The sequence below is a fragment of the Barbus barbus genome (assembly GCF_936440315.1).
Source record: "Barbus barbus genome assembly, chromosome: 44".
NCBI lineage: Eukaryota > Metazoa > Chordata > Actinopteri > Cypriniformes > Cyprinidae > Barbus > Barbus barbus.
This window is the reverse complement of record NC_136722.1, coordinates 9,044,361-9,070,124: the sequence shown is the minus strand read 5'-3', so window position 1 is coordinate 9,070,124 and position 25,764 is coordinate 9,044,361. Positions and strand designations below refer to the sequence as shown.

General features: G+C 42.2%; 1 protein-coding gene across 1 annotated transcript in view; it reads right to left on the bottom strand.

The window, feature by feature from the left end:
* LOC306863270 (rab effector MyRIP-like) overlaps window positions 1-21,048 on the bottom strand; it is a gene marked incomplete at its 3' end in the record, with an annotated part of 208,655 nt that extends 187,607 nt beyond the window's left edge. The window contains exons 1-2 of the mRNA XM_079406513.1: window positions 20,747-21,048; window positions 13,097-13,236 (exon numbers count right to left, since the gene is read on the bottom strand). Of these exons, the coding sequence (XP_079262639.1) occupies window positions 13,097-13,206 (110 nt within the window). The 5' untranslated portion in view covers window positions 13,207-13,236; window positions 20,747-21,048. The remainder of the gene's footprint in view (window positions 1-13,096; window positions 13,237-20,746) is intronic.
* Between the last annotated feature and the right edge of the window lie 4,716 nt (window positions 21,049-25,764).

Here is a 25,764-nt window from a genome sequence, read left to right as displayed (position 1 = left end):
CCCACCTACAATCCCTGCCGGACCTGAGACTCGAACTCACAACCTTCGGGTTACAAGTCCAACTCTCTATCCATTAGGCCACGACTTTTAGTCAGCTTACTTCATTTTTAACAAAAAAATGATATCCTAATAGAGTGTTTAAAGTGTCATGTGGGCATCCAAGGAACTGCCCTAAGTTGTTTTGCATCTTATCTTCAAAATAGAACCTTTTCTTTTAAAATTGGAAGCTTTTTTTATCATCAACAGCATCTATCACCTTTGGGGTCCCTCAAGGTTCCATTTTGGGAACATGTGCTATTTTCATTACATATGCTACAGTATTTCATACCACTTTTATGCAGATAACACCCAGATGTATTTGCCTATAAAGTCTGAAGATGATACATGTGTTAAATCACTCCTTGAATGTTTAATAGACATAAAATGGTGGATGAATACTAACTTTCCGCATTTAAATGAGAAAAACACAGAAATTATCATATTTGGCCCTAGTATCTATGCAAAATATATAGCAACAAGTCTACGAAAAAACAGAAAATGTTTAGAAGTAGAAAATTCTAGAAAAAAATAAGATGCGGACATTGTGACAACAGAGTTGCAAGCTTTACTAAAGAGCGCAGTGGAAACAGGCAGGGTCAAACACCAGCAAGCAACTATGTCCCAGGGCAAAACAAAAGAGTAATACAAATGACAGGCAAAGGTCATGGGCCATGGCATCAGGACTGCCTCTGAAATCTCCTATTGAAAACGACAGTCCTCAGACCTGCATCATCTCCTAAGAAGACTAGACTGATAGAACCAGAGTCTGCTCAGGCAGGACCCAATGAGACACTCTTGGCTTGCACACCGCCAGGTGACCTACTAAGGTAACCAGTCTCTCGGGAGGAAGAGCGAGATGCTGCAGCTATTTTTCTCCAAGGAGATTGGTATTGTTTTTATATTCGAGTGGCTCGCATGTTGCCAAGGCGTACTCCCCAGAATTTTGGAGTCAGAGTGGCGCTCCTGGGCCGAAGGCTTCTAGCAGAAGGCGGATCTGCGGCATTCTCGCTCGATAGTCGATGGACTATCATTCTCGCTGGATAGTCTTCGGCTAGAACGTTCTTATGCCTATGGCCCAGGGATTTTGAGGGCCAGCCCCCTCTGGGGAACACCACATCACACGGTGCCCGTCTCTCCTCAGTGCCCTCAGGAGATCGGTCTGCCAACCCTGCCAGTGTTCCAGGGCACATCGGTCTACAGCGAGCGCTTCTCTTCTGCTCAGAAACGGAGCGGAGCTGAGAGGCTTGCCACCCCTTTGGGGTCTCTAGAGCAGCTAGATCGGCCCTCTCCTGCCGGTCCTCTGCTTCAGGGCACCGAGCTAGCCACTCTAATTACACCAGAGACCAGTCCCGAGAGACTGGTTACCTTAGTAGGTCACCTGGCGGTGTGTGAGCCAAGAGTGTCTCATTGGGTCCTGCCTGAGCAGACTCTGGTTCTATCAGTCTAGTCTTCTTAGGAGATGATGCAGGTCTGAGGACTGTCGTTTTCAATAGGAGACTTCAGAGGCAGTCCTGATGCCATGGCCCAGGACTTATGAGGGCAGGCCCCTCTGGGGAAGAGCGGGGTACACCGCATTACACAGTGCCCGTCACTCCTCAGTGCCCTCAGGAGATCGGTCTGCCAACCCTGCCAGAGTTCCAGGGCGCAGCGGCCTCCAGCGAGCACTTCTCTAAGTCTCTTCCTCCCGGAAACGTAGCGGAACTGAGAAACTCGACGACCCTTCGGGGGTCTCTAGAGCAGTTATATTGGCCATCCCCTGCCGGTCCTCCGCTTCAGGGCACCAAGCTAGCAGCTCTAAGCACACCAGAGGCCAGTCTCGAGAGACTGGTTCCCTTAGGCAAGGCAAGGCAAGTTTATTTATATAGCACATTTCATAAACAGTGGTAATTCAAAGTGCTTTACATAAAATAAATTGAAATAGACATTAAAAATCAATAAAAACATGGGAATAAAGATAATAAAAACAAGGAATTTTAAAATGAAAACCATTATCATTATCCATTCTCAACCAGTAGGCCTAATGGTTAGAGAGTCGGACTTGTAATCCAAAGGTTGCGGGTTCGATGTCCAGCGCTCTCTCCACCCTCAATACCACGACTTAGGTGCCCTTGAGCAAGGCACCGAACCCCAAACTGCTCCCCGGGTGCCGCAGCATAAATGGCTGGATGGATTCATGTGCTTTTACACAAATGATTCAGAGCATGGTATCGCTGAAGGCGTTCCCCTAGTGTTTCCTGACGCAGCGCCTCGTTCCCTCAGGGAACCATGGTTACATACGTAACCTGGGACGTTTTCCACAACTTGGCACTGCTCAGCGTCTTGTCTTCTTAGCCATCTTTATTGTTTGGTTTCAGCATAGACCTGTGTTCACTCCTCTCTTTATATACACTACATGCACAAATCAATGGGTCAGGGCAAAACAAGCGATGTAGAAGCAGGTGTTGGTCTTCAGCGGAGGCGGTGTTTTCCCACACTATTACGTAATAGAGTGGTACATTCCACAAGCTGTAATTTTGGCAGACTGTCTTCAATATAAGCTGTTTTTAGACTAATTAGAAAGTTTGAGTTCTGAAACTTACAGGAGGTTTTTATAGTACAATGACCTTTTATAGTATGTCAAAAGATCGTACTCGGTTACTATCGTAACCTCGGTTCCCTGAGATACAGAACGAGTACTGCGTCTTGCTAAAGACGCTATGGGAAAAAGCCTTTTTTCTCCTTTACTGAAGCCTTATTCAATCACGCAGTGAAACTGCACGATCATTGGTTCGTGCAGTGTGTTAAAAACGAACCAATGTGACGGCAGCGGAGCTGCACGAGCCAATGGCGACGGAGCCCGCCAGATCCCACCAGAATGGGCGGGGTTATCTGGCTATATAATCGGCCGTCTTGCCATAGGATCCTCAGGTTTACTTCGACTGAAGCGACGACTGAGTCGTGCAGCTACCTGGCACGGCAAAGTACGCAGTACTCGTTCCGTATCTCAGGGAACCAAGGTTACGATAGTAACCGAGTACGTTCCCTATCGATACTCCATTCGTACTGCGTCTTGCTAAAGACGCTATGGGAACACAATTCAAACACGCCGTGCTATGGTAGAGGAACGACTGTGTAAAATAGCTCCATAAGCATTCCATGCTCAGAAGGAAGTAGTCTCCTCGGGCTAAAGCGAGCTGAGCTCATAGAGGTCACGCTCGGCCCGGGTCATTCCATGTATTCCTCACATACTCAGCACTTTCAGGGCTGAGATATGTAAGGAACCCATCAGAGAGCTTGAGTGCCCGTGCAGTCAAGAGTTGTCCGTTAGGGTTGTTCCCACAACGTAAGTCATACTCATCTAAGCAGATAGGACCCTGGCCTGCAAGGCCGGTACATCCAGCATATAAAACTTTGCAAATGTGGACAGCGAGGCCCAGCCGGCCGCCGCACAAATGACTGTAATGGACACACCGCTAGACCAGGCCCATGATGAGGCAATGCCTCTAGTCGAATGGGCTCGTACTCCAATGGGGCATTGAAGGCCCAAGGAAGAGTAAGCCAGCGTAACGGCATCCACTATCCACTTAGAGAGTCTCTGCTTCGTGACCGGAAGCCCTTTGGCGCGGTTACCGAAGCTAACAAAGAGCTGTTCCGTGCGCCTGAAGGAGGCGGAACGCTCAAAGTAGATCCGTAGGGCTCTAACAGGGCATAACAAAATTAACTCCCGGTCCACCTCGGAGGGAGGAAGCGCGGAGAGTGTGATGACCTGAGCTCTGAACGGACTGGAAAGTACCTTAGGTACGTATCCATGCCTTGATTTTAGGATGACCTTGGAGTCGTTTGGCCCAAATTCCAGGCAGGCAGGGCTCACAGAGAGCGCCTGCAGGTCTCCTACTCGCTTGACTGACACTAGTGCTAGTAGCAGAGCAGTCTTCAGCGACAGTGACCGAAGGTTCGTGGACTGGAGCGGCTCAAAAGTAGGGCCCCTCAGGGCCCTCAGCACAGTGGGTAAGTCCCACGTAGGGACAGTAAGGGGCCGAGGCGGATTCAGCCTCTTGGCACCCCTCAGAAAGCGGACGACAGCATTGTCCCTGCCCACTGATTGGCCCGCAATAGGGGCGTGAAAGGCTGCTATAGCCGATACGAACACCCTGAGTGTGGAGGGAGAGCGTCCTTTATCCAGCAGTTCCTGCAGGAAGGACAGAATCACCGCCAACTCAGAAGCAGGGGGGTCCTCACCACGGTTTAGACACCATTCGGAGAAAACCGCCCATTTAAGGGCATAGAGGCGTCTCGTAGACGGGGCTCTAGCCTCAGAAATGATATTTAGCACTCGCTCTGGGAGGCTGGTAGGCTCCTGTTGAGTGGCCAGAGGTGAAGCGCCCACAGTTCGGGATGAGGGTGCCACAATAAACCGTTCGCCTGAGAGAGGAGGTCTCGTCTCAGGGGCACGGGCCAGGGGGCTGCGGTTAGCAGCTGGGTCAGCTCTGACATCCAAGGCTGGTTCTCCCACAGGGGGGCCACCAACAAGACCTTGTGTCGTTGATCCCTGATTCGCCTGATGACCTGAGGAATCAGAGCGATCAGAGGGAATGCATAAAGGAGGAGGTTGGGCCAGTCGTGGGCCAACGCGTCCTTGACCTTCAAATAATAGGCTGGGCAGTGAGAGTTGTCTTTGGAGGCGAAAAGGTCTACTTCGGCCTTGCCAAAGATTCTCCAGATCATTCGAACCGTCTGCGGATGGAGCATCCACTCTTCTGAGGGGACAATGCTCTGTGATAACATATCCGCTCCTTGGTTCAATCTGCCCGGCAAATGTGCTGCTCTCAACGAGCGCAAGTTGAGCTGAGCCCACTCCAGAAGTCGCTCTACCATAAGGAAGAGGCGCTTCGAGGAGAGACCTCCCTGGTGATTTACGTAGGACACCACTGACATGTTGTCTGAGCGGATCAGCACATGTCGTTCCTTTAGCTCTGGCAGGAAAAACTGGCAGGCTCGACACACTGCTAGCATTTCTAAGCAGTTGATGTGGAGGTTCCGCTCCGCCTTCGACCAAAGGCCAAAGGTCGGTTTGCCTTCGCACAGCGCCCCCCAACCCATGTTGGAGGCGTCTGTCGTGACAACTTTCCCGCTGCAGACCATCCCTATGGTCACACCCTTTCTGAACCATCGTGGGTTCTTCCAGGGGGCCAGGGCCGTTACACAGGCCTGGCTCACCCTGATGTGTAGGCGACAGTGTCGCCATGCGTGGGGCGGAACCCGTGGTTTCAACCAGCGCTGAAGGGGCCGCATGTGAAGCTGGCCCAACTGTAGCACCGGCGATGCTGCTGCCATGAGGCCCGGCATCCTCTGAAACGCTTTGACGGGGTGAGCGGTGCCGCTCTGGAAGGAGGCTGCGAGCTTTTGAATGGCCAGAGCGCGTTCCGGCGCTAGCACAGCTCTCATCTGAGCTGAGTCCAAAACTGTTCTCAGAAACGACACCCGTCGGCTGGGAAACAGCGCACTCTTGGCAAAATTGACCCTGAGCCCCAGGCATTCTAGGTGGCTGAGGAGGAGGGCTCTGTGTGAGAGTAGTTGTACCTCTGACTGGGCCAGAATGAGCCAGTCGTCGAGGTAATTGAGAATGCGGATTCCCATCTGCCTGAGAGGGGAAAGAGTCCATGCACTTCGTAAAAGTGCGTGGGGCCAGGGACAGTCCAAAAGGAAGGACCGTGTTCTGATAAGCCACTCCCTCGAAGGAGAATCTCAAGAATCGTCTGTGATGGGGGGCTATCTGGACGTGAAAGTATGCGTCTTTCAGGTCCAGGGAACAGAACCAGTCCTCTGAGCGAATTTGCGCGAGGATCTGCTTCAGTGTGATCATCCTGAACGACCTCCTCATGAGGGCGCGATTCAGGCGTCTGAGATCGAGGATGGGCCGGAGGCCACCATCCTTCTTGGGAACGAGGAAGTAACAGCTGTAAAAGCCTGATTCGCTCTGAGCTGGAGGAACCATTTCTATGGCTCCTTTTTCCAGCAGCGTCATCACTTCTGAACGTAGAACGTGAGCGTTCTCGCCGTCTACAGAAGTGGAGACCACGCCGCTGAAGCGCGGGGGTCTGCGAGCGAATTGGAGTGTGTAAACTCGTTCTATTATCTGTATAACCCATTCTGACACTCCGGGGATGGCCCTCCAGGCCTTGGCCCGCGTGGCAAGGGGCTAGATAAACTCGAGCGATCGACTGCACAGAGGCAGGGCGCTCGTGAGAGGAGGAAGAGGAAACCCATAGCCTCGTTCTATTATCCTTGTATCCCACTCTGACACTCCGGGGATGGCCTTCCAGGCCTCGGCCCGTGTGGTCAGGGGTTGAATTTGTTTCGAGTGGCAGGCTGCCTAGCGGGGACCTGAAGCTCGTGATAAGAGGGAGAGGAATGTGCTCTCTTTTGAAAATGTTTGTGTTATATTTCCTTGCTATAACAGCGATCAGTTGTGTGGGTGCTTTTTGAAAGGGCCCAGTGTTCACAACAGTATTACCACAAACTCATTGCCATCGTAGTGGATGAGGGGAGGGGCCATCTTCACTAAAGAAGGCGAGCCGAGATCAAAGAGTGAAACGCGGGCTGCGCTAGCGTAAATTCACTCAAGCTTAATCGCTCGAACCCTGGAGCTTGCAGTTTCTTCCCCGAGATAACTGGGAGAGTAGAAACACTAGAGCAGGGGAGGCGTGGCCACCTTCATTGAAGAAAGGGACCGTGAGGCAGCAGGGACAGACTGATGCTTTCATAATGAAAGTAGCGCTGGCAGATCAAAGAGCTGCAAGAGGTGCTAATCCTTAGTGTAAACACACTGGCAGATTAAAGACTGTATGCAGAGTGAAAAACGCGGGGCTATGCCAGCGCGAAAAATCACTCAAGCCTTTTTTTTTTCTTTTTTTTTTATATCCGTCTCCTTCTCCGAGGTGACTGGGAGAAGAGAAACGCGAGAGGCGGGGCCGCCCAATGCAGCATGTTACAATGTGCACAGAAGGATTGAGCCACTCAATGTAATGAGAGGCGCTAATCCACACGCGCTGGCAGATCAAAGCGCTGTATGCAGAGTGAAACACACGGGGCTATGCCGGCGCGAAAAATCACTCAAGCCTGAATGCCCAGCCCCGCGAGTTTACGTCTTTTTCTCCGAGGTGACTGGGAGAAAATAAACGTGAGGGGGGGGGTCGCCCAGCGCAGCATTTTACAATGCGCGCAGAAGGATTGAGCCACTCAATGTAATGAGAGGCGCTAATGAACATGCGCTGGCAGATCAAGCGCTGTATGCAGAGTGAAACACACGGGGCTATGCCGGCGCGAAAAATCACTCAAACCTGATTGCTCAGCCTCGCGAGCTGCTGTTCCTGTCTCCGAGGTGACTGGGAGAAGAGAAGCGGGGGAGGCGGGGCCTGCTACATAGAGGACCGCTAGCAAATCAGGGCAAAGCCCGGCTTTCGGTGAAAGAAAAAAAAAAAAAAAAAAAAAGAAAGCAGGCTGCCTGTGCGAGCGCCGTCTCAGTGACGCACACACATAGCTTTCCACTCCGGTCCGTCAAAGAGAATAGAGCCGCTCAATGAAGGAGGAGCTCTGATTCTCACTTGTGAATACCGGCGGATCAGAGCGCTGCAGGAAGCTCTGTGGCTCTGATGTTTCATTCTCCGAGCTTTGCTGAGAGAGGAGAAACGGGAGAGCGGAGCTGCCTCCACAGAGGCGGACAGGGAGCGGGAGAGCGAGACTCATACTTGAACGAGCATTCCGTCTCGGTAAGTGCGCAGTCAGTGCGTGGGCGAGAACCAGACAGGCGGCGCGCTTACTGCTCTTCTGCATCGTGCAGGATTCCCTGCACGAGCCATACTCGCTGTTGCGGCATTTGCAACAATGCCGAGAAATATGCATTTTTATAGCACTCACCGGATGGCGGCAGCGAACAGACCGGGGCTTCTGCGGGGCTGGAGCGCGGTGAAAGCGGCATCTCAGCTAGCAGGAGGTCTCTGGCTCAGCGGCTTCTTGGGATCAGCGAAGGCGAGATGTCGTCGTTGAAGGAGAAGAAATCTGAGGATCCTATGGCGAGACGGCCGATTATATAGCCAGATAACCCCGCCCATTCTGGCGGGATCTGGCGGGCTCCGTCGCCATAGGCTCGTGCAGCTTCGCTGCCGACACATTGGTTCGTTTTTAACACACTGCACGAACCAATGATCGTGCAGTTTCACTGCGTGATTGAATAAGGCTTCAGTAAAGGAGAAAAAAGTTTTTTTCCCATAGTGTCTTTAGCAAGACGCAGTACGAGTGGAGTATCGATAGGGAACAAGGGAATTTTGGTTTTGTTTGATCAACAGATAAAATATAAACCTTCTAATTGTCATCGTAACATTTTAAATGTTTTTATTGTCACTTTTGATTAATTTAATGCATCCTTGCTGAATAAAAGTATTAATTTACTTTTTGAAATCTTACCCAAACTTTTGAATGGTAACATATCACGGTTTCCAAATAATATAAAGCAGCACAACATTTTTCAACATTGATAGTAATAAGAAATGTTTATTAAACACCAAATCAACATATTAGAATAATTTATGAAGATTATGTGACACTAAAGTCCAGAGTAATGGCTTCTGAAAATTCAGCTTTGCCATCACAGGTATAAAGTACATTTAAAAGTAATAATATGATGTCATAACTCCTTGTCTTCCTGTGAATTAATTGCTTTCCGAATAAATGGATTTTATCCCAGTGCCATTCAAACATTCTTTTACAGATGTCACACTGAGAAACAATTACCTTCTGAATATTGCTCGAGTCTAAACACACACCTGAGTTTTTTTGTTTGATATACAGTACAAGGACATCAGACCACTCATCCCAGCATGAATGAGTGCATGCGTGTGTGTGTGTTTGTGTGTGTGTGTGTGTGTACTTCCTTATGTTTTTCAAAAGGGCCAGCTGGTGTTTGATCAACATTTCAGGATGACACAGAGCCACTCTACCAGGTGCCTGATTGGCTTTTTACAGCTGAGGAGAAAGGTCATGACCTTTCTCAAAGATGGTAATTCTGCACAAAGTTCTCTGCTTAATTCTAAGACACTGGAAATACCGAATATGTGTCTGAGGATTATTCTGGATCACTGCAATAAAGGCAAGTATCTAAACCATGGCTTAGCAGTCCAGACATTTTCACTTTGTAAAAGTTTTCTGAGCTGCCTACCTAGACAGTATTTTAAGGCATCATAGGGACAGAGGCTGAATTCTAAGATAGTATTGCATATTGCAAATAGGAAGACGATCTTCCGCCCACAGTTGATTTTGATATTCTAGGTATTATCAAATGGCCAGAGTTTTGAGATCGCAGCAGATGTGAAGGACTATAGTGTGATAAGAGCTCACTCAAATACTGAGGTGCCAAACCATTCAGGGCTTTATAGGTAATTAGCAAGACCTTAAAATGTATACGATGCTTAATAGGGAGCCAGTGTAGTGTTGACAGAACCGGGCTAATGTGGTCATACTTCCTGGTTCTAGTAAGAACTCTAGCTGCTGCATTTTGAACCAGCTGGAGTTTGTTTATTAAACGTGCAGAGCAACCACCCAATAAAGCGTTACAATAATCTAGCCTCGAGGTCATGAAGGCATGAATAAATGTTTCTGCATTTGACATTGAGAGCATAGGTCGTAATTTAGATATATTTTTAAGATGAAAAAATGCAGTTTTACAAATGCTAGAAACATGATTTTCGAATGAAAGATTGCTATCAAAAAGTACGCCTAGGTTCCTAGCTAATGGCGAAGAACTTACAGAGCAGCCATCAAGTATTAGACTGTGATTTAGGTTATTACATGCAAAAGTTTTTGGTCCAATAATTAACACCTCTGTTTTTTCAGAATTTAGCAGTAAGAAATTGCTAGTCATCCAGTTTTTGATATCAATTATACATTCCGTTAGAAGTATAGAGCTGAGTATCATCAGCATAACAGTGAAAGCTACCTGTCTTGTTTCCTAATGATATCTCCCAAGGGTAACATGTAGAGCGTGAAAAGTAAGGGGTCAAGTACTGAGCCTTGAGGTACTCCATACTGCACTTGTGATTTATATGATACCTCTTCAATTACTGCCACGAATTGATGGCGGACAGATAAGTACGATTTGAACCATGCCAGTGCACTTCCTCTAATGCAACATCATTTTCTAGTATATTTTAAAAGAATGTTGTGGTCGATAGTGTCAAACGCGGCGCTAAGATTTTTTTGCTGTCAGAATTAAAATATCATACATTGTTTTTGCTGTTTTGTACATTGCCTATTTGGATATTTGTATTATTCTTTATTATATGTGTCCTGTCTTGTTGCTGTCTCTCTGTTGCACTGTGGAGCTTCTGTCACTAAAACAAATTCCTCATGTTTAAACATACTTGGACAATAAAGCTCATTCTGATTCTGATTCTGAAGATCCAGTAGCACTAACAGATAGATGCAACCATGATCAGATATTAAAAGCAGGTCGTTTGTAATTCTAATGAGAGCAGTCTCAGTACTATGATATGGTCTAAAACCTGACTGGATATCCTCACATATATAGTTTTTCTCTAAGAAGGAACATAGTTGTGATGATACTGCCTTTTCTAATATCTTTGACAGAAAAGGGAGATTCGAGATCGGTCTGTAATTAATTAATTCATTGGGGTCAAGTTGTGTTTTTTTAATGAGAGGCTTAATAACAGCCAGTTTGAAGGTTTTTGGGACATATCCTAATGACAATGATGAGTTAATAATATTCAGAAGAGGATCTATTACTTCTGGAAGCACCTCTTTTAGGAGCTTAGATGGAACAGGGTGTAACACACAGGTTGTTGGTTTAGATGATTTAACAAGTTTATACAATTTTTCATTTCCAATAGAAGAGTGGAATTGTTCCTCAGGGGATCTATAGCATACTATCTGATGTGATGCTGTGGCTGACAGCTGCATGGTTACAATTTTATCTCTAATAGTTTGCTGCTGGGTAATGTCTGCACCTGCAGATGTTACATTTTTTGTTATTTTAGCCACTGTATTGAATAAATACTTGGGGTTGTGTTTGTTTTCTTCTAAAAGAGACAAAGTAAGCAGCTCTAGCAGTTTTTAAGATAAAATAACAGGCAAATGTCAGGGCAGGCAGCACATGATCACAAACCAGGGAACAATTCAAAAGTCAAGAAACACAAAGGCAAGGCAAGGCAACAGGAATACACAGGAAACAAGGATACGCTTATAAATGTCCACTAACAGCAAAACAAGACTCAGCAAGGTGTGTGTGAGTGTGCAACATAAATAGTACTTCTAATGGGAAACCGGTGTATCTGTAATCAGTTCCTAGTCCTGGATTGAGTGGTAAGGTATGGGATGGAGTGCCCACTAGATGAGCTCATGGGCACTCCAGGTGGAGATCATGAGAGTGTCAATTGTGTGTGTCAAAGTGTGTCATGAGAGTGTCAAAGTGTCAACCTACATTTCACTGCTGGTTATACCCTGTATAATTGTGTATGTGACAAATAAAAAATCTTGAATAATCATAGTCAATATCATAAAGAACAAATCCATCTGAAATTAAGATGAACATGAATTAACACTGGTAAACTGGAATCCCATTCTAGTGGGCTAATTTACTCAACAAAACAACAAAACTAAAAAAAATTATAATAATTCTGCACATGGGCTGGTATTGCAGAATTTGGCTGATGATGGAACATTTTTATGTATACATGTAATGTATGACAAATTCAGGCTGTTTTCAAATATTTAACTGCACAGTGTAGTTGGAGTCAGTTTGAAAGCCACAATTAAAAATTTTAAGTGCTTCAATGACAGATTATACTCTTCACTGCCAGCTAGCTCACACAACTCCATTGAGAAACACTCGGTAAATAAACTGGACATGAAAATATATTTTTATACTTTTATATACTACCTTAAAGAGTCTATGACATGCTGTTGACTCACCAAAAAAGATCAAGACCAAAGTGAGTCATGTCTGACATTGCTCAAAATGCTCACAACACTGAGCAATCTCAAGATCCATAACCTTTGCCCTCCAACCATCTAACCCATACCAATGAGTTCCGACAGAAACAAAGCCTCATGGGAAATCTCTAGGCATACAAACTGCCAAACTAAAGAGCTGCCTTGATTTAAATAGCAAAACTTCAACTGCATTTTTACTGTATTTTCACTGTAAAAACAAACACATTGCACATGTGCATTCTAGCCAAGAAATGCAGTAACAACAATGTTATATAGCTTCAGAACATAAATATCATACATCACCGTGACAGCCCTGTGATTAGTTATTCTCTCCAGATTGCACTACAATTGTAGAGTGTTGCTTAATGCACCAAAAAGACAAAAGAAAAGTAGTTGACCAGCAACCTCGATCATCAAACAGCGAAAAAGAGTATAAAAGAGTATATGGAAATACAGTATATGGATGTTCACATTGCATTTCACATGAAATTAAGAGATGGTCATCACACACTCACTATCATTTGCACATAAATATGAATCTTTGAGCTTTTTGGGTCAGCTTCTGTTAAATTGCATAAATTACCTCAAATTACAAAAAAATCTAAATTTTATAAAACCTTGACAACTTACAGTATGTAACACAAAATTTCTTACCTTTTCATCTTGAGCTGTCAAGCTCAAAAAAACAACAAAGAGCAGCATAAAAGTACCATAAATGCAGTCTATATGATTTATGTACTATATTTTAAGTGTTCTATAACTATATGATAGCTGTGTGAGAAACAGAGCAAAATTTAAGTATTTAATTGCTGAAAATCTTCAGCCCTCTATTGTAGCTCTTAAATAACACACTTGGATTCAATTCAAAACATTTAAAAACTTTACATCATTACTGGCTGCAAGATGTCAAACCTGGCACAACACATCTTGAGAACATGGCACATCACCATCTTTGAAATAGCATTAGAATAAATGATAACAGTCACCATTTTCAATACTCAAGGCTTCAGAAATGCCAGCCGAATTAAATCAAATTAAATCTTCACTAATGCCTCACACTCACGCATGCTGTTACCTGAGCCTCTCCTTTTCCTTCTTACGGAGGTGCATGTCTCTCTGTACCACTCTAAGCACATGCTCCGCTTCATCATTGCTCAGACCAGACAGGTCCAGTTTACGTCCCATCACTGCTTTGAAGTCAAGGGTCAAAGGTCGCTGGAATCACAAAAGGTTGTCCTTAAAGACTTTGAAGATAAAGCATGGAGGTCACTGAGAAATAAGAGAGAAATAGTCATTCAGTAAGTCATTCTGTCTAAACTGAAAAATGCTTGGATTTCATGGGATTAAAAGGGATTGACTTTCACAATAACACATATTTGAAATTCCAATATTGAGGTCACACATTTACACAATGGCTTTATTTTATTCACAAACATAGAATGTTACCTCTTAAGTGCTGGCTGACCAGTCTGGACAGTAATAAAAGACTATTTCAGTTTGAAACATTGTCTCTCCTCATTCATCACTTCCTTATAATTGTCTTTTTATTCTCCTTTTTAGTCTCCGCCTCAGATGGAGCAAGGTCTATCTGATTAGATATGAATTTCATAGGATGAATTTAACAACTTTCTGGAACAACATGATAAAAAATGCACCAGACTGCTACAGTGAGCACTTATGAGGCAGAACTAACCACTGTATTTGGCAAAGTTTTTGTAGGTCAGGGGCATAAAATCTTTAAAACACATTTATTTTCTGAGATACATCTGTGAAAATGTCAGTATGTTGCTTTTGGAAGTCTATAACTTGACAAAGTCCAGTGTTTTCATGGATTTTTTTTTTCCTGTGAATTTATGTGGTTTCAGTTTTAAATAATCCGTTTTAAACAGTAAATGAAACGAAAATGTTTATTCATGTTGGTCAAGCCAGGCCATTTTCAAATAAAAATGCACCCCAGGAAGTGTGTATTCAATTCAAGTGTGTATTTTTCAATAATCTGAAAAAAAAAAAAAAATAAACTACCAAAAACAAATCAATAGCAAATGTTTATCACAAAGTCATGATTTAAATGGCATAGCAAATTAATATTTCTCCACAGAGAGATCACATAAATGGATATAAATGCACAAACATAAAACCATAAAATGCATTTATACTAAAGAGTTCCTGCAAAACAAGTCGGTTATCTTTAACAAGCAAACAGGCTGCCTAAGATAAGACCGGTACAATGCACACATGGATTTGGAGCTGCATTAATGTGCTCAGCCAGGCTACAGTCATCAGAAATTGTACCTGTGGACCAAGATCTCACACACTTCTCTTTCTCTTATTATGGTCCTACATGGGGCTGGAAGAGATGAGGACATTTCAGAATAGGCTCGTCGGAGGTAAAAAGTAAGAGAGATAAGATAAAGAGGTTCAGAGAATTATGCACTAAAAAAAATGGATGTCCTTATATCAGCCAGTATTTTTAAAGGACATTTCAAACATCGATGTTTATTTTGCTTACTAAACTGTTAGAGATGCACATTAATGGGGGATACTGTAGCTACTTATTGATGAAGAGCCATGAAATAAAATAGGAAACAGGAGAAGATTGTGTGGAAGGAGGTGGGCCAATTATAGGAAGCGACAGAGATGTATTACAGAGAAGGAGAGGGGGGGAGATGCTGACAAAGAGAAGGAGACAGTGTATGACATTTAATGCAGCCTCTGGGTGATGACTCAGTCAGCTGTGCCCTTTAAGATACACCAATCACATTACACTCCACCTGTTTACAATCCTCTCTCTCTCTCTCGCGCTCTCTCTCTCACACACACACAAAGACACACACTAAGACATATAGGCAGCTAACTATTTTCTCAAAATAATTTCAGCAATTATCAAAGATCCAGAAGGATGATTTCTAATGCAAACACCCAAAACTCATCACACATCTCTATTTTCAGAGATCCTGGAAAAACTTTCACGAAAAAAAATAAAAACAACCCAAAAAAAAAAAATCCGGTCTGACAGCTGCATTAGATGCTAACTAATATGAAGTCGTGATTACGAGCTTGTCGTATTCAAATGCTTTAATGTTGGAAATAATAATATAATGTAGCATCCCATTGATTGACAATAATATAATCATTCACCATGCTACACATGCAGTTTGCTGACAATTCTGGAATTTCGGTCAAATACATGCTTATTTCACTACTTATAAAACAGACAATATGCTTTGAATGATCGTTCATATTTAGCCTATAAATACAGCGACAAGACAAAGGGATGTAGTTGTTGTGAGAACAGCATTGACAGCAGCAATGGTTGTCCCCTCCACCTTATTTAAAGTTTATGACCCGCCCAACTTGGAAACTCTGGTATCAAAATTATTTCCGAATTTCCCAGTAGTAAATACGACTTGAGAGGCCGTTCTTGTCTAATTTCCGATTAGGAAACTCATATTTACGATAATTCCGATAGCACGTGAAGGCAGCATTACTATGCATATATTGAGAGAGAAATAGGAAGCAGTCTTACAGTATAATATAGACACACATTTGACAAGACAGCATAAAGTTCACGTTGCAGCTTTTTCTGGTCATGAAGACATGAAGAAATCACCTTAACAACATACTGTATACAGTATATGTATAGTGACCACAGTTTTTATTTTGTTTGTACACATTGTTCCATAGAGATTAGATCTGCTTGTAGAGTTGATTCTATCTAGGACCATGTTTGTAATGTCTGATCAAACAAATACAAAATAATTTAATATTTCCGCTAAGCTAGCAGGCTAATTGGCTAACAGAATGCAAGGCTAGTAATCTAAAAAATGTAATCAAACCCAGTAAAAATGATTGTATGTATGTATTTATTTATTATTAATTAATTAATTAAGTAAATTTGTGTACAAAATTATTCACATGAAAAGTGAAAATATTTTGCTTGTGCTCAGCAGTGGAAGGTTATATGTGGGTCAAGCTCAGTGTGTGCTTTGTTCTAGAAGCTGTCACAATCAAGACTTCTTTAGTATTTTGTCGTGCCGCTCGAGTCTGGTGTAGACACGGTGTAACATCGTTTTTTCTTTGTTTCACAGAACTAATCGTTGCCTGGGTTACGTAAGTATGTGTGGGGCGGAGCTATCAAAATAGGGAGACCCTTTTGGGGTAGGGGCGTGTTTGTTTTAGTGATTTCAAATATCAACTTTGGCTACCAGAAATCGCTTACCCCGCCTTTAACCATAAAGGAATGAGGGTTGATTAATGGTGGACATCTCAGATGCAGTAAATACATATACACAATGACCTAACATAACCTTGTTGTTTTGTACTTATCTGTTTAGAGCCGAGACTTCACTTAGCGGGTACAGCTTACTTTTTTCTTTTTTTTTCTTTTTTATGGGGGCAGAGAATACAGATGCACTTTCCTCAAAGCTGCACACATAGCAATAGTAACTGTAATGTCGGCTTTAGCAAACACCATTAATCACTGTTCAGAGAGTGGGGTATGTCATTTTTTAAAAACGCTTTAGAAAACTGAGTCAAGGCCGAGAACCACGCCGAGGTTGCTTTGTTTCTTCTCGATAGGTGAGTAACACCATGTCTACACTGGACGCGATAAAGCGACCGTTGAAAATCATTTGAAATTTCTGTCAGCACGTCATAAATAGAACGCGGCAGCAGTTTTCTCGTGCAGCATCTAGTGTAGACAGCATCACTGATTATAATGACTTCTTTAGTATTTTGTCGTGCCGCTCGAGTCTGGTGTAGACACGGTGTAACATTGTTTTTTCTTTGTTTCACAGAACTAATCGTTGCCTGGGTTACGTAAGTATGTGTGGGGCGGAGCTATCAAAATAGGGGTGAGACCGTTTTGGGGTAGGGGCGTGTTTGTTTTAGTGATTTCAAATATCAACTTTGGCTACCAGAAATCGCTTACCCCGCCTTTAACCATAAAGGAATGAGGGTTGATTAATTAATTAAATTAACATATAGCCATAATCATAAATAAACTACTTTTAGCTCACCTATGCTGATCCCACTTTCATAACTAGCAGTCTGCCACTTTATTAGAAAGAAATCAGGTATACGTTCACCCTACAAATAAGAAACTTGGTGTGAAGTAATTGCTTTTCTATCTGTGTCATTTGGGTCGTTTGTCTGTGCTGAATAATGGGACTGGGGAGAGGAGGGAAATGCATTCTCTTTTAGGCTCTAATGTAACTACTCCAATCCATCAGACTGGCCTCCATTTCAGCTCAACATGCTGCAGTGTTTGATTCAAGTATCATTATTCAGGGCTGCTCGAAATATCCTGAGTGCAATTTCCCACTACACAAAAGAGTTGGATCACAGGATTCCAGCTGCCACTCGCTTTAGTTATCATGGTATTGTGCTATTAATTTAAAATGTTTCTCATGATTTTAAAACTCATTCTGAGTACAAGGCCATTTTAATTTTAGGCATAATGCATATACTTATCTGAAAAACATACAAGGCACATAACATACATTCATAAACATCTGTTTAAGAGTACATTATCTGGAAACCTCTGCATTTTAATTACAACTTTAGACTCACAAACGTTCAAAATAATAACACTTGTGAAAAAACTGCACAATGCTGTTCTAACTTTTTATCAATGTGTTCTATCAATAACATTATCAAACTAACTTAAAATATTAAGATACAATATAATCATCTAAAACCTTCTTCAGTTAAACATAAGTGGTAACTGACAGTCAGCTGCTAATTTTCTTAACATTAACCACAAATGAACCCCAATGCAGGTCTAGTCTCACAACGAAGAGGTTTATTTTGCTATTACGCATGGCTGACGGCACATTATGCCAACAATTACAAGATGACTTCGTAAATAAATGAATAAATGAATAAATGAACAAACAAAAAAATATTGATTTGAGAAACACAAAACTATTAAATCGTACTCTCGTAATGGATAGCCGTCAGTTGGTCAGTTCAACAGTCATTATATAAAAAATATTTGACCACAAAATTCTGAGATTGGCCAGTCAGAATTATGCATTTAAAAGGTAGTTTAACAAATGCAATGGTTAACCAGCTATGAAAACATATCAACATGCAATGTCGGGATGAAATAAGTAAAAAATTCTCCCCAATCTCGTGGCCAAATCTCTTTCTTAACAACAGCATTAATATTAAAAAAACGCTCCTGTGACCCTGTCTTAACAATGCAGTGAAAACCGCAGGCATCAGTCAGTCATTATACACTGTCATGTATGATAAATGAATCAAAGCAGCTGTGCAGGCAGGTTGGCTCAATGCATGCGGAGAGGATGATTCATTGAGTGGTCTTTATCTACCTCTAACGCAACCATGAGGCAGAATGAAGTGACAAACAGATGTTACATTCACACAATGCATTCGCCACAAATACAGCTCTGGGTGGTCAGCTGGGGTTTACACCAATGAAGTGAAATTTATTTGCAGTACACAATGCCTAGATTAGCATGCAAACTAAGAGCTGAAGTGAAATGCTGAAAAAATTTAAAAAATGTTATAAAGTGCTTTTGTTAATGGTTGTAAATTAGTTAAATGCATGTGGAACCGGTGTGTTTTTAGCTTCAAAACTAACAAGTAATTAAACAGTAACTGGAATCTAGTATATTAGTTACTATACATATTCCTTTCCTACAAGCCATAATCTCAGTAGTGGCAAGGAACTATTTCATTGCAATTTAATCCTATTAGGATTTGCGGGTCATTTATCAGCTACTCAATTCTGGCTAGCATGAATTTCATCTGTTTCTGGTGCAGTTTGCTAATACTAACAAACTTGATAATACTAATACTAGATTGAAATCAGATACTAATACATATTTCTTATTCCAGTAATAACTAGTAAATAGATAGTAGTACTGTACTAGTGCTATTTCTAGTAATTACAGCTGCTTTTTACTTGTCGTGTACTGTATACCAATTAGTCAAAATGGTTACTGTATGGTTTAACGTGACATACTAGTAATAATTAAAAAAATATATGTTACTAGCAGGCTAACAAATGTATTATATGACAAGAAAACAATACTGTCCAATAAATACATACTAGTATCTATTCAACTAGTAAAAACTGAAATACTGTAGGTACCAGCAATAATTAGAATACAAATTAGTCAGAAGTGAATATTCTATATATGAACTACAGATTCAGTTATATTCAGCATCAAAAATCTGTTAGTAAGTGTCACTGGGATAGTGGCTAGCAGGCACGCCATTGACTTTGAAAAGACAGCAGTCGACCCCCACACTTTTGATAAGAGAAAATAGTCTGCGCTTTTCACTAAATAAAACTTCCGAGAACGAACATCACATTCATTTTAATTCAAACCATACAACGATGTTTATTAAAATGTTTATTTCATAATCATGAGAAAATAACTTGCGATTGCATTTGGTGTTACATGTATGAAGCCTATTCCTATTTGACAGTGAATGGTGCGTCATCTTCTTCTAATGGCGCTTCTGACAGTGGTCCTAAACAGGCACGGAATTTAGTAGTCTTACTTGTGCCTGTCTCAGCTGCAACACAAGTTTCTTGTAGTCTGCCTCGCACAACCAGAAAGATGAAGCCAGGGACAGAGAACAGTATTACCTCGTTTTTCAAAAGGAAAATAAGGTAAGTTGACATTAATTTTACACATGCTCAGCCAATATGAAATGTCAATTGTCATCATTCCCCCAGATGCCATTTAGCCATGTTTGTGATGGCCTTAAATTCTAAATGACTTAATAAAAGAGAGAATAATTTCAGTCAGTGGTTCAAGTGTGGTACAAGTACACAGATGAATCACTAAATTAAATATAAATTAATGTTAAAACACAATACATTTTAATTTAATCTTGGAGTAATTTATTTTTACACATTTAAGTACAGTTTTTTATTTAACTTTTAGGTACAACACATTTTAATTTAATCATTAAGTTTTTATTTACCTGTATGTAAGCACAGTGCAGTGTTAATGTTCAAGTAGCTGACAACAATAAATATTCTTATTAGGAATAAAAATGCTTTGTTTTGTGCCTGTGCAGAGCTGTAGCTGAATAGTAAGGTCTACTACACTACTGTATTTTACTGTTGGTCATACTTGGAGAGCCAAACATTTTCTGAGGTGGTACTTGGTATAAAAAGTTTGAGAACAACCGGTTTTGAGTAATAATTGTAGCCTAACCTCGTATTGTAATAATAATCAATATTATTCTATTAATGATCAGGCAAAATTAATATAAGTTGGTGGTCTGACGGTGAGCCTGAAGTGGTGGTCCGATATCTGGAAATCTGATCTTTCGATCTGGGCTGATCACCCCCCCTCACACACTTTGAATATGTCTCCTGCACCCCTGGTGACTAGCAAGGGGGGGGGGGGGGGGGATACTATTTAAATTGAAAATGATTATTAAAGTTGGCTACTCATGACATAAAACAGAAACTAGTTCGTTGAATACCTGAATGTTAAAACAGCTTGCCATATGGTGAGGACTAAATGTGTCAGGTGCACCTAGCACACTTTGCGTATAATATGTAGACATCGATAACTGCAATATACAAGCGGGTCACATACACATTCACCTCTCTTCATCCTCTCATTGTACTGAGCAACTGTAAAATTCACACACAAACTTTTGCACATTCATCAACGATTCAAGCAGCTTATAATATCCACACAGAATCAATGTGGCATCTGCACAAACTTACGCGAAATCAACATCCGCGGTGTGTCCGCAGGCTACAGACGTCCACTCACTGACAGCGAGGCGGGTTTGGCTCGGTTAACTTCCATTGATCGGTGATACGTGATTTCCCACGCAAGCACACACACAGTCATGCGCTTTAGCTTACGAGGCGCCGTCTGGTGCGAACTGATTTACAGGATTTGCGTCTATTTACAGCGGCTAAGTTACTGTTTGAGGCATAAATCAAATGGCTAATAATTGATTAGCCCTTTATTAGTCAGCTTTCCCCCTCTCAGCTTGGCTATCTCTCCTCACACACATGGTGACATTCAGCGGCTGCTCGCATCCTCCTCCAGCACCTGAACATCCCGCTGATCAGCCAATCACAGTGTAGTGTTCAGCCCGTTATTGAAACATCAACTAACACAAGCAGAACGAGGGTTCTCCACTCAATCATCTCTGAAAGTTAAGGCCAATGAAAAGAGAGGTAAACTAATTTGGTAATGTTGCAGTGTATTTCAGAGAGCTTAATTAAAATGAAGCCACAACAAAGATGTTGTGGCTTCCTGAAGTCCAGGAACTTTCAGTTAATTTAAATGAGTAACTCAGTTGTTATATAGGTAGATGGATAAATACAACGTTTTGTTTGTTTTATTCAATAAATAATACTAATTACCATAATGATCAGACGCAGTGTATAAATCAGAATGTGTAAGTGCAAATATAAGTTTATTCATTCATTGAATGTATCAACTGTATTGATGAAAGAAAGGTTTAAAATGAACACTTCCCAAGCACCAAATGCTTCAAATCTTTATTTATCAAGGACATACTGTAAAATAGCTGTAATTTATGGTTGCCCTTCTCAATTTTATGCACTATTAGCAGGTGTGACAAAACATTTTGACAAAAACTTGGAACTCTGGATGTGTGTGTGTGTGTGTGTATGTGTGTGTGTGTGTGTGTGTGTGTGAACCTTATTCCCTTGACCTTTAACTCATAATGTAAGACTGGAAGAGAGACATGTTGATAATTGGCAGAAAGCACTTCTGTTTCTTTTGACTCTCATTAACACATTAATTGTCAATACACACACAAACACAGTCTCGACAGTGTAATCTTTTAGTGCTGTATCTATAAAGCCTGTAAACACATTCCTAACGATGGTGGTTAGGACAGTAGCCAGAAAGAGGATCAAATAGTAAGGCAAGGCATCTCTCAGCTCCTTATCGCTGCAGTACAGTGATAGAAACTGCTGAGAGCAGCAGGTTTCACAGTACTTATAAAGTGCTTTATGGCAGGTGTGAAGAAAAGAACAGAACAGAATTAAGATAAACACCATCCACTGTCTAAATATCCTGCAAACACCACGGTAACACTTTGGTGTTCTTGTTGCACATGTTACATGCACTTACTATTATAATTACAATAAATTATGCATATTTACATGAAAGTAACCATAAGCCACACCCTAACCATATAGTAATTAATATTACTCAGTACCGAAAGGTATGATTACACTGTAACAAGGACACCTTCAAATAAAGTGTAACCAACACCACTTTCAGCTGAGCCTGACAGAGATTGGGGATTCTGAGTTGATGCTCAGTTTCACTCGAGCTCATTTGTCTAACTGAGGGAACATGTACATTGTATAAAATCCAATTAACAAAATGTTGTGAGGGCAAAAATATTTAAGTTGAACTAATTTTATTGCTTGGGCTTAGTTGAGAAGACATTATATTAAGTCTGCACAAATATATTTTAAAAACATTAAATGAATGGTTATTTTCAAATCCAGTCAACATTCCGAATGCTAAAAGTTGACTAAACTAATAGAAACAAATCCAGCCAACACTGAGATCATTCTGCACGTGCCTGAGTGACTTCGCAGGAGAAATCAAGTTCACGCATGAGGTAAGTTGCACTAAATGTATGTTATTTTTTTAGGCTAAATTTAACGAGAAAATCATGCAACTGTAAACGTGCAGTTGAACAAGAAACAAGGATCCAAATGCAGTTAAGGATTTATTCAAACAAAAACACAAATTACATCCATCCAAGCATGGCAAAGCCTTTACAGGACAACATCAGACCAAGCACTTATGGCAACAAGAGGGCTACTTATATCAAACACTATCGGTCACATGACATGAACCAACCAATGAGCAAACAGAACTGAGAACCATATGACAGGACAATAACCAATGAGGAACAAGACACATGACTAGATAAACCAATCACAACATGACACATACACAAGGCAGAAATACATGAGGGCAAGGGAAGCATGACACTAACAGCATGAATAAAATACAAAATAAAAGACATGAAAACTAGAACATGAAACAAACCCTAGAAGAGGCAGTGACTGACAGCTGATTCAAAGAATAAACACACAAAAAGAAAAACACGTTACATAGTCTAAATTTACACAACTCAAAAATAAACAAAAACAAATTTAATCAACCTACAGGGCCCACAGGAGTGATCACCAGTGCTAGTTATCCAAAAGCACATTTCCACTGCACACTCAGATCACACACCCAAACACATAAAAAATGTCCCACAGCAAACGTTGGAGGGGCACCCCCACCACAAAAAAATCCTTCACCCGTGGTACCCCAGCTCCTGAAAGAAAATCAAAAACAAATAAATAAATCTTATAAACAGAAATTAATAGATTTACAAATCAAATGAAATCACAGTTCCATCATAAAGACAATACTGGATAAAAATTACCAGCATATATCAACAATACACAAATATTCAAATGAAAGAAGAAAAAGACAAAAACAAACAAACAAAAAGAACTAAGTTCAAACTACGAGGAAGACAGAGCTTGTGCGGAGCAACCGCGTAGTCTCTACACCAACTCCGATCATCAAGTAAACAGTCCTTCACCCCGAAGAAAATAAGCTAGAAATCAGAAAGCAGCAGCAATCCCCTTTAGTTGCGAGGTAATAGCGTTCTTGTAGCGCGGCAGCAGAAAAATGACAGAGCTGCAACAATAATTGCCAAGAACGAAATGGAGAATCCTGAGGCAAATACGAATGACAAAACACAAAACAGTGTTACTAATAGTTACACATCACCCACTAAAATTTCACCACTCGTAACCACATACATGACACTTACCAAACGAGAATAGTGTGCTCTATAATCCGTTAACAGGCCAGGATACACAGCCTTCATATTACCCACTGCTATACTGAAGTACAGGGAACTGCACATTACTCAAACCACCTGCCAATCGTCAAACCAAATGGCGTTAGACCATATATTTGCTAAGACACAGCTTTAACTCACATACCTGAAAGGAGTGCAGTCATCACATCCACTACTGAAACAACAACCAATGGAAACACACACAGATGAAAAGACAGGCTAGGATGCAACAAACTAATCGTGAGTGCCACACAAGCAATAATTAAAAGATTAGCAAACTGATGTGTGCTAGCAGCACATACCTAAAGCCACCATCGAAACGAACAGAAAGGGGAGGATCCGGATGTGACACATCACCAGCTGCAACTAACCAGCTCTAAAATAGGAAGCACTCGTCGCTGATTGGTGATTACAAGTGTCAATCACCACCACTTACCTCATTCATACGGGCACAATGCACCCCTAGGATCTGCACCGTCACCCCGGTGGTGAACTAGAAAACCTACCCTCTAAACCTTCAGTCCCAAAGACCAAACCAAGCAACAGCTGTACTGCCCACTATAGTAGACACTCTGCCTGCCCCCACTGGTCGTGGGAGATGGTGTACATTAGAGTGCTGCCCAGCAGTACTCCTTCCAGTCCGCCTCACCACACTCACCCATCACAGCAGAACGTGATGGAGGGTTCATTACTGTCTGCACATCCATCTCTGCCTCAGGAATTCCTTCTGCTCCCAGGGCTTCACCAGGCCCCTGAGGGATGGACAGGGCAATACCCCAAGGTGCTTGCCTACTACTCACCTGTGGATTTTCTGGCACCCTCATCTAACCCCTCTTCCCGAGGCTGTACAGGTTCCACTAACGGAATGTCCTGCAAGACGTGGGAGGTTTTCCTGCCAATCTGAGGTTTCAGCAAGGATCGATGCAAGGATCTGTTGTGGGGGCAATATTATACACCACACCCCCTTCCTTTGGTGCCTTTAAGATCTGCGCTATATAAATGCATCATTCATTCATTCATTCATTCAAGATCTGGTACACCACTGAGCTCCACAGATCGTGGATTTTATGTCGACCTCTCACGCTATAATCACGGAGATATACCAACTGACCCTCCTTCAGTGGTGATTCCCGTACCTGTAGATCATGCTTAGCCTTTCGGCGACCTGCCGCGGCCCCCAACCGCTCACGAGTGTCCTCAAAAGCCACCTGTAACCGATCCTGATGCTCCAAGACCCATCGATGAACACTGCCTGCCAGCAGCTCCTCAACTCTACCAAGCAGGAAGTCGACTGGAAGTCTGGGCTCCTGCCCGAACATCAAAAAATACGGGCATTCCCCTGTAGCTTGGTGAGGAGTAGTGTTATACGCGAAAAGTACCTGGGGAAGACAAGATGGCCAATCTCCCTTCTTTGACACAGGCAAGGTGCGCAAAAGATTGTGCAAAGTTCGGTTGAAAGATTCGCACTGACCATTTCCAGCGGCATGATATGGGGTAGTAAGCAACACAGCTGCTTAATGAGAGCTGACTCAAAGTTACGGCCTTGATCTGAATGGATACGATCAGGCACCCCAAATTTACAAAACCATTCAACCACTAGAACCTGGGCTACTGTCTCAGCTTGGTGGTCTCTAGTGGGTACAGCCAGGGTGTATTTGGTGAAAATGTCAGTCATGACCAACACATTCTCCAGACTGGCACTTGAGGGCTCCAACACGGTGAAATCAAATGCTCGACATGCCCTGACATTTGTGCTTTTTTCAGTTGCTTATAAAAATATAAATGGCTAAAGTCTAATGACACTGTAAACAGCACACACTGGGCTACAATAATATGTTAGCAGCATTTATGTACATGATTGTGTTTTTGAGA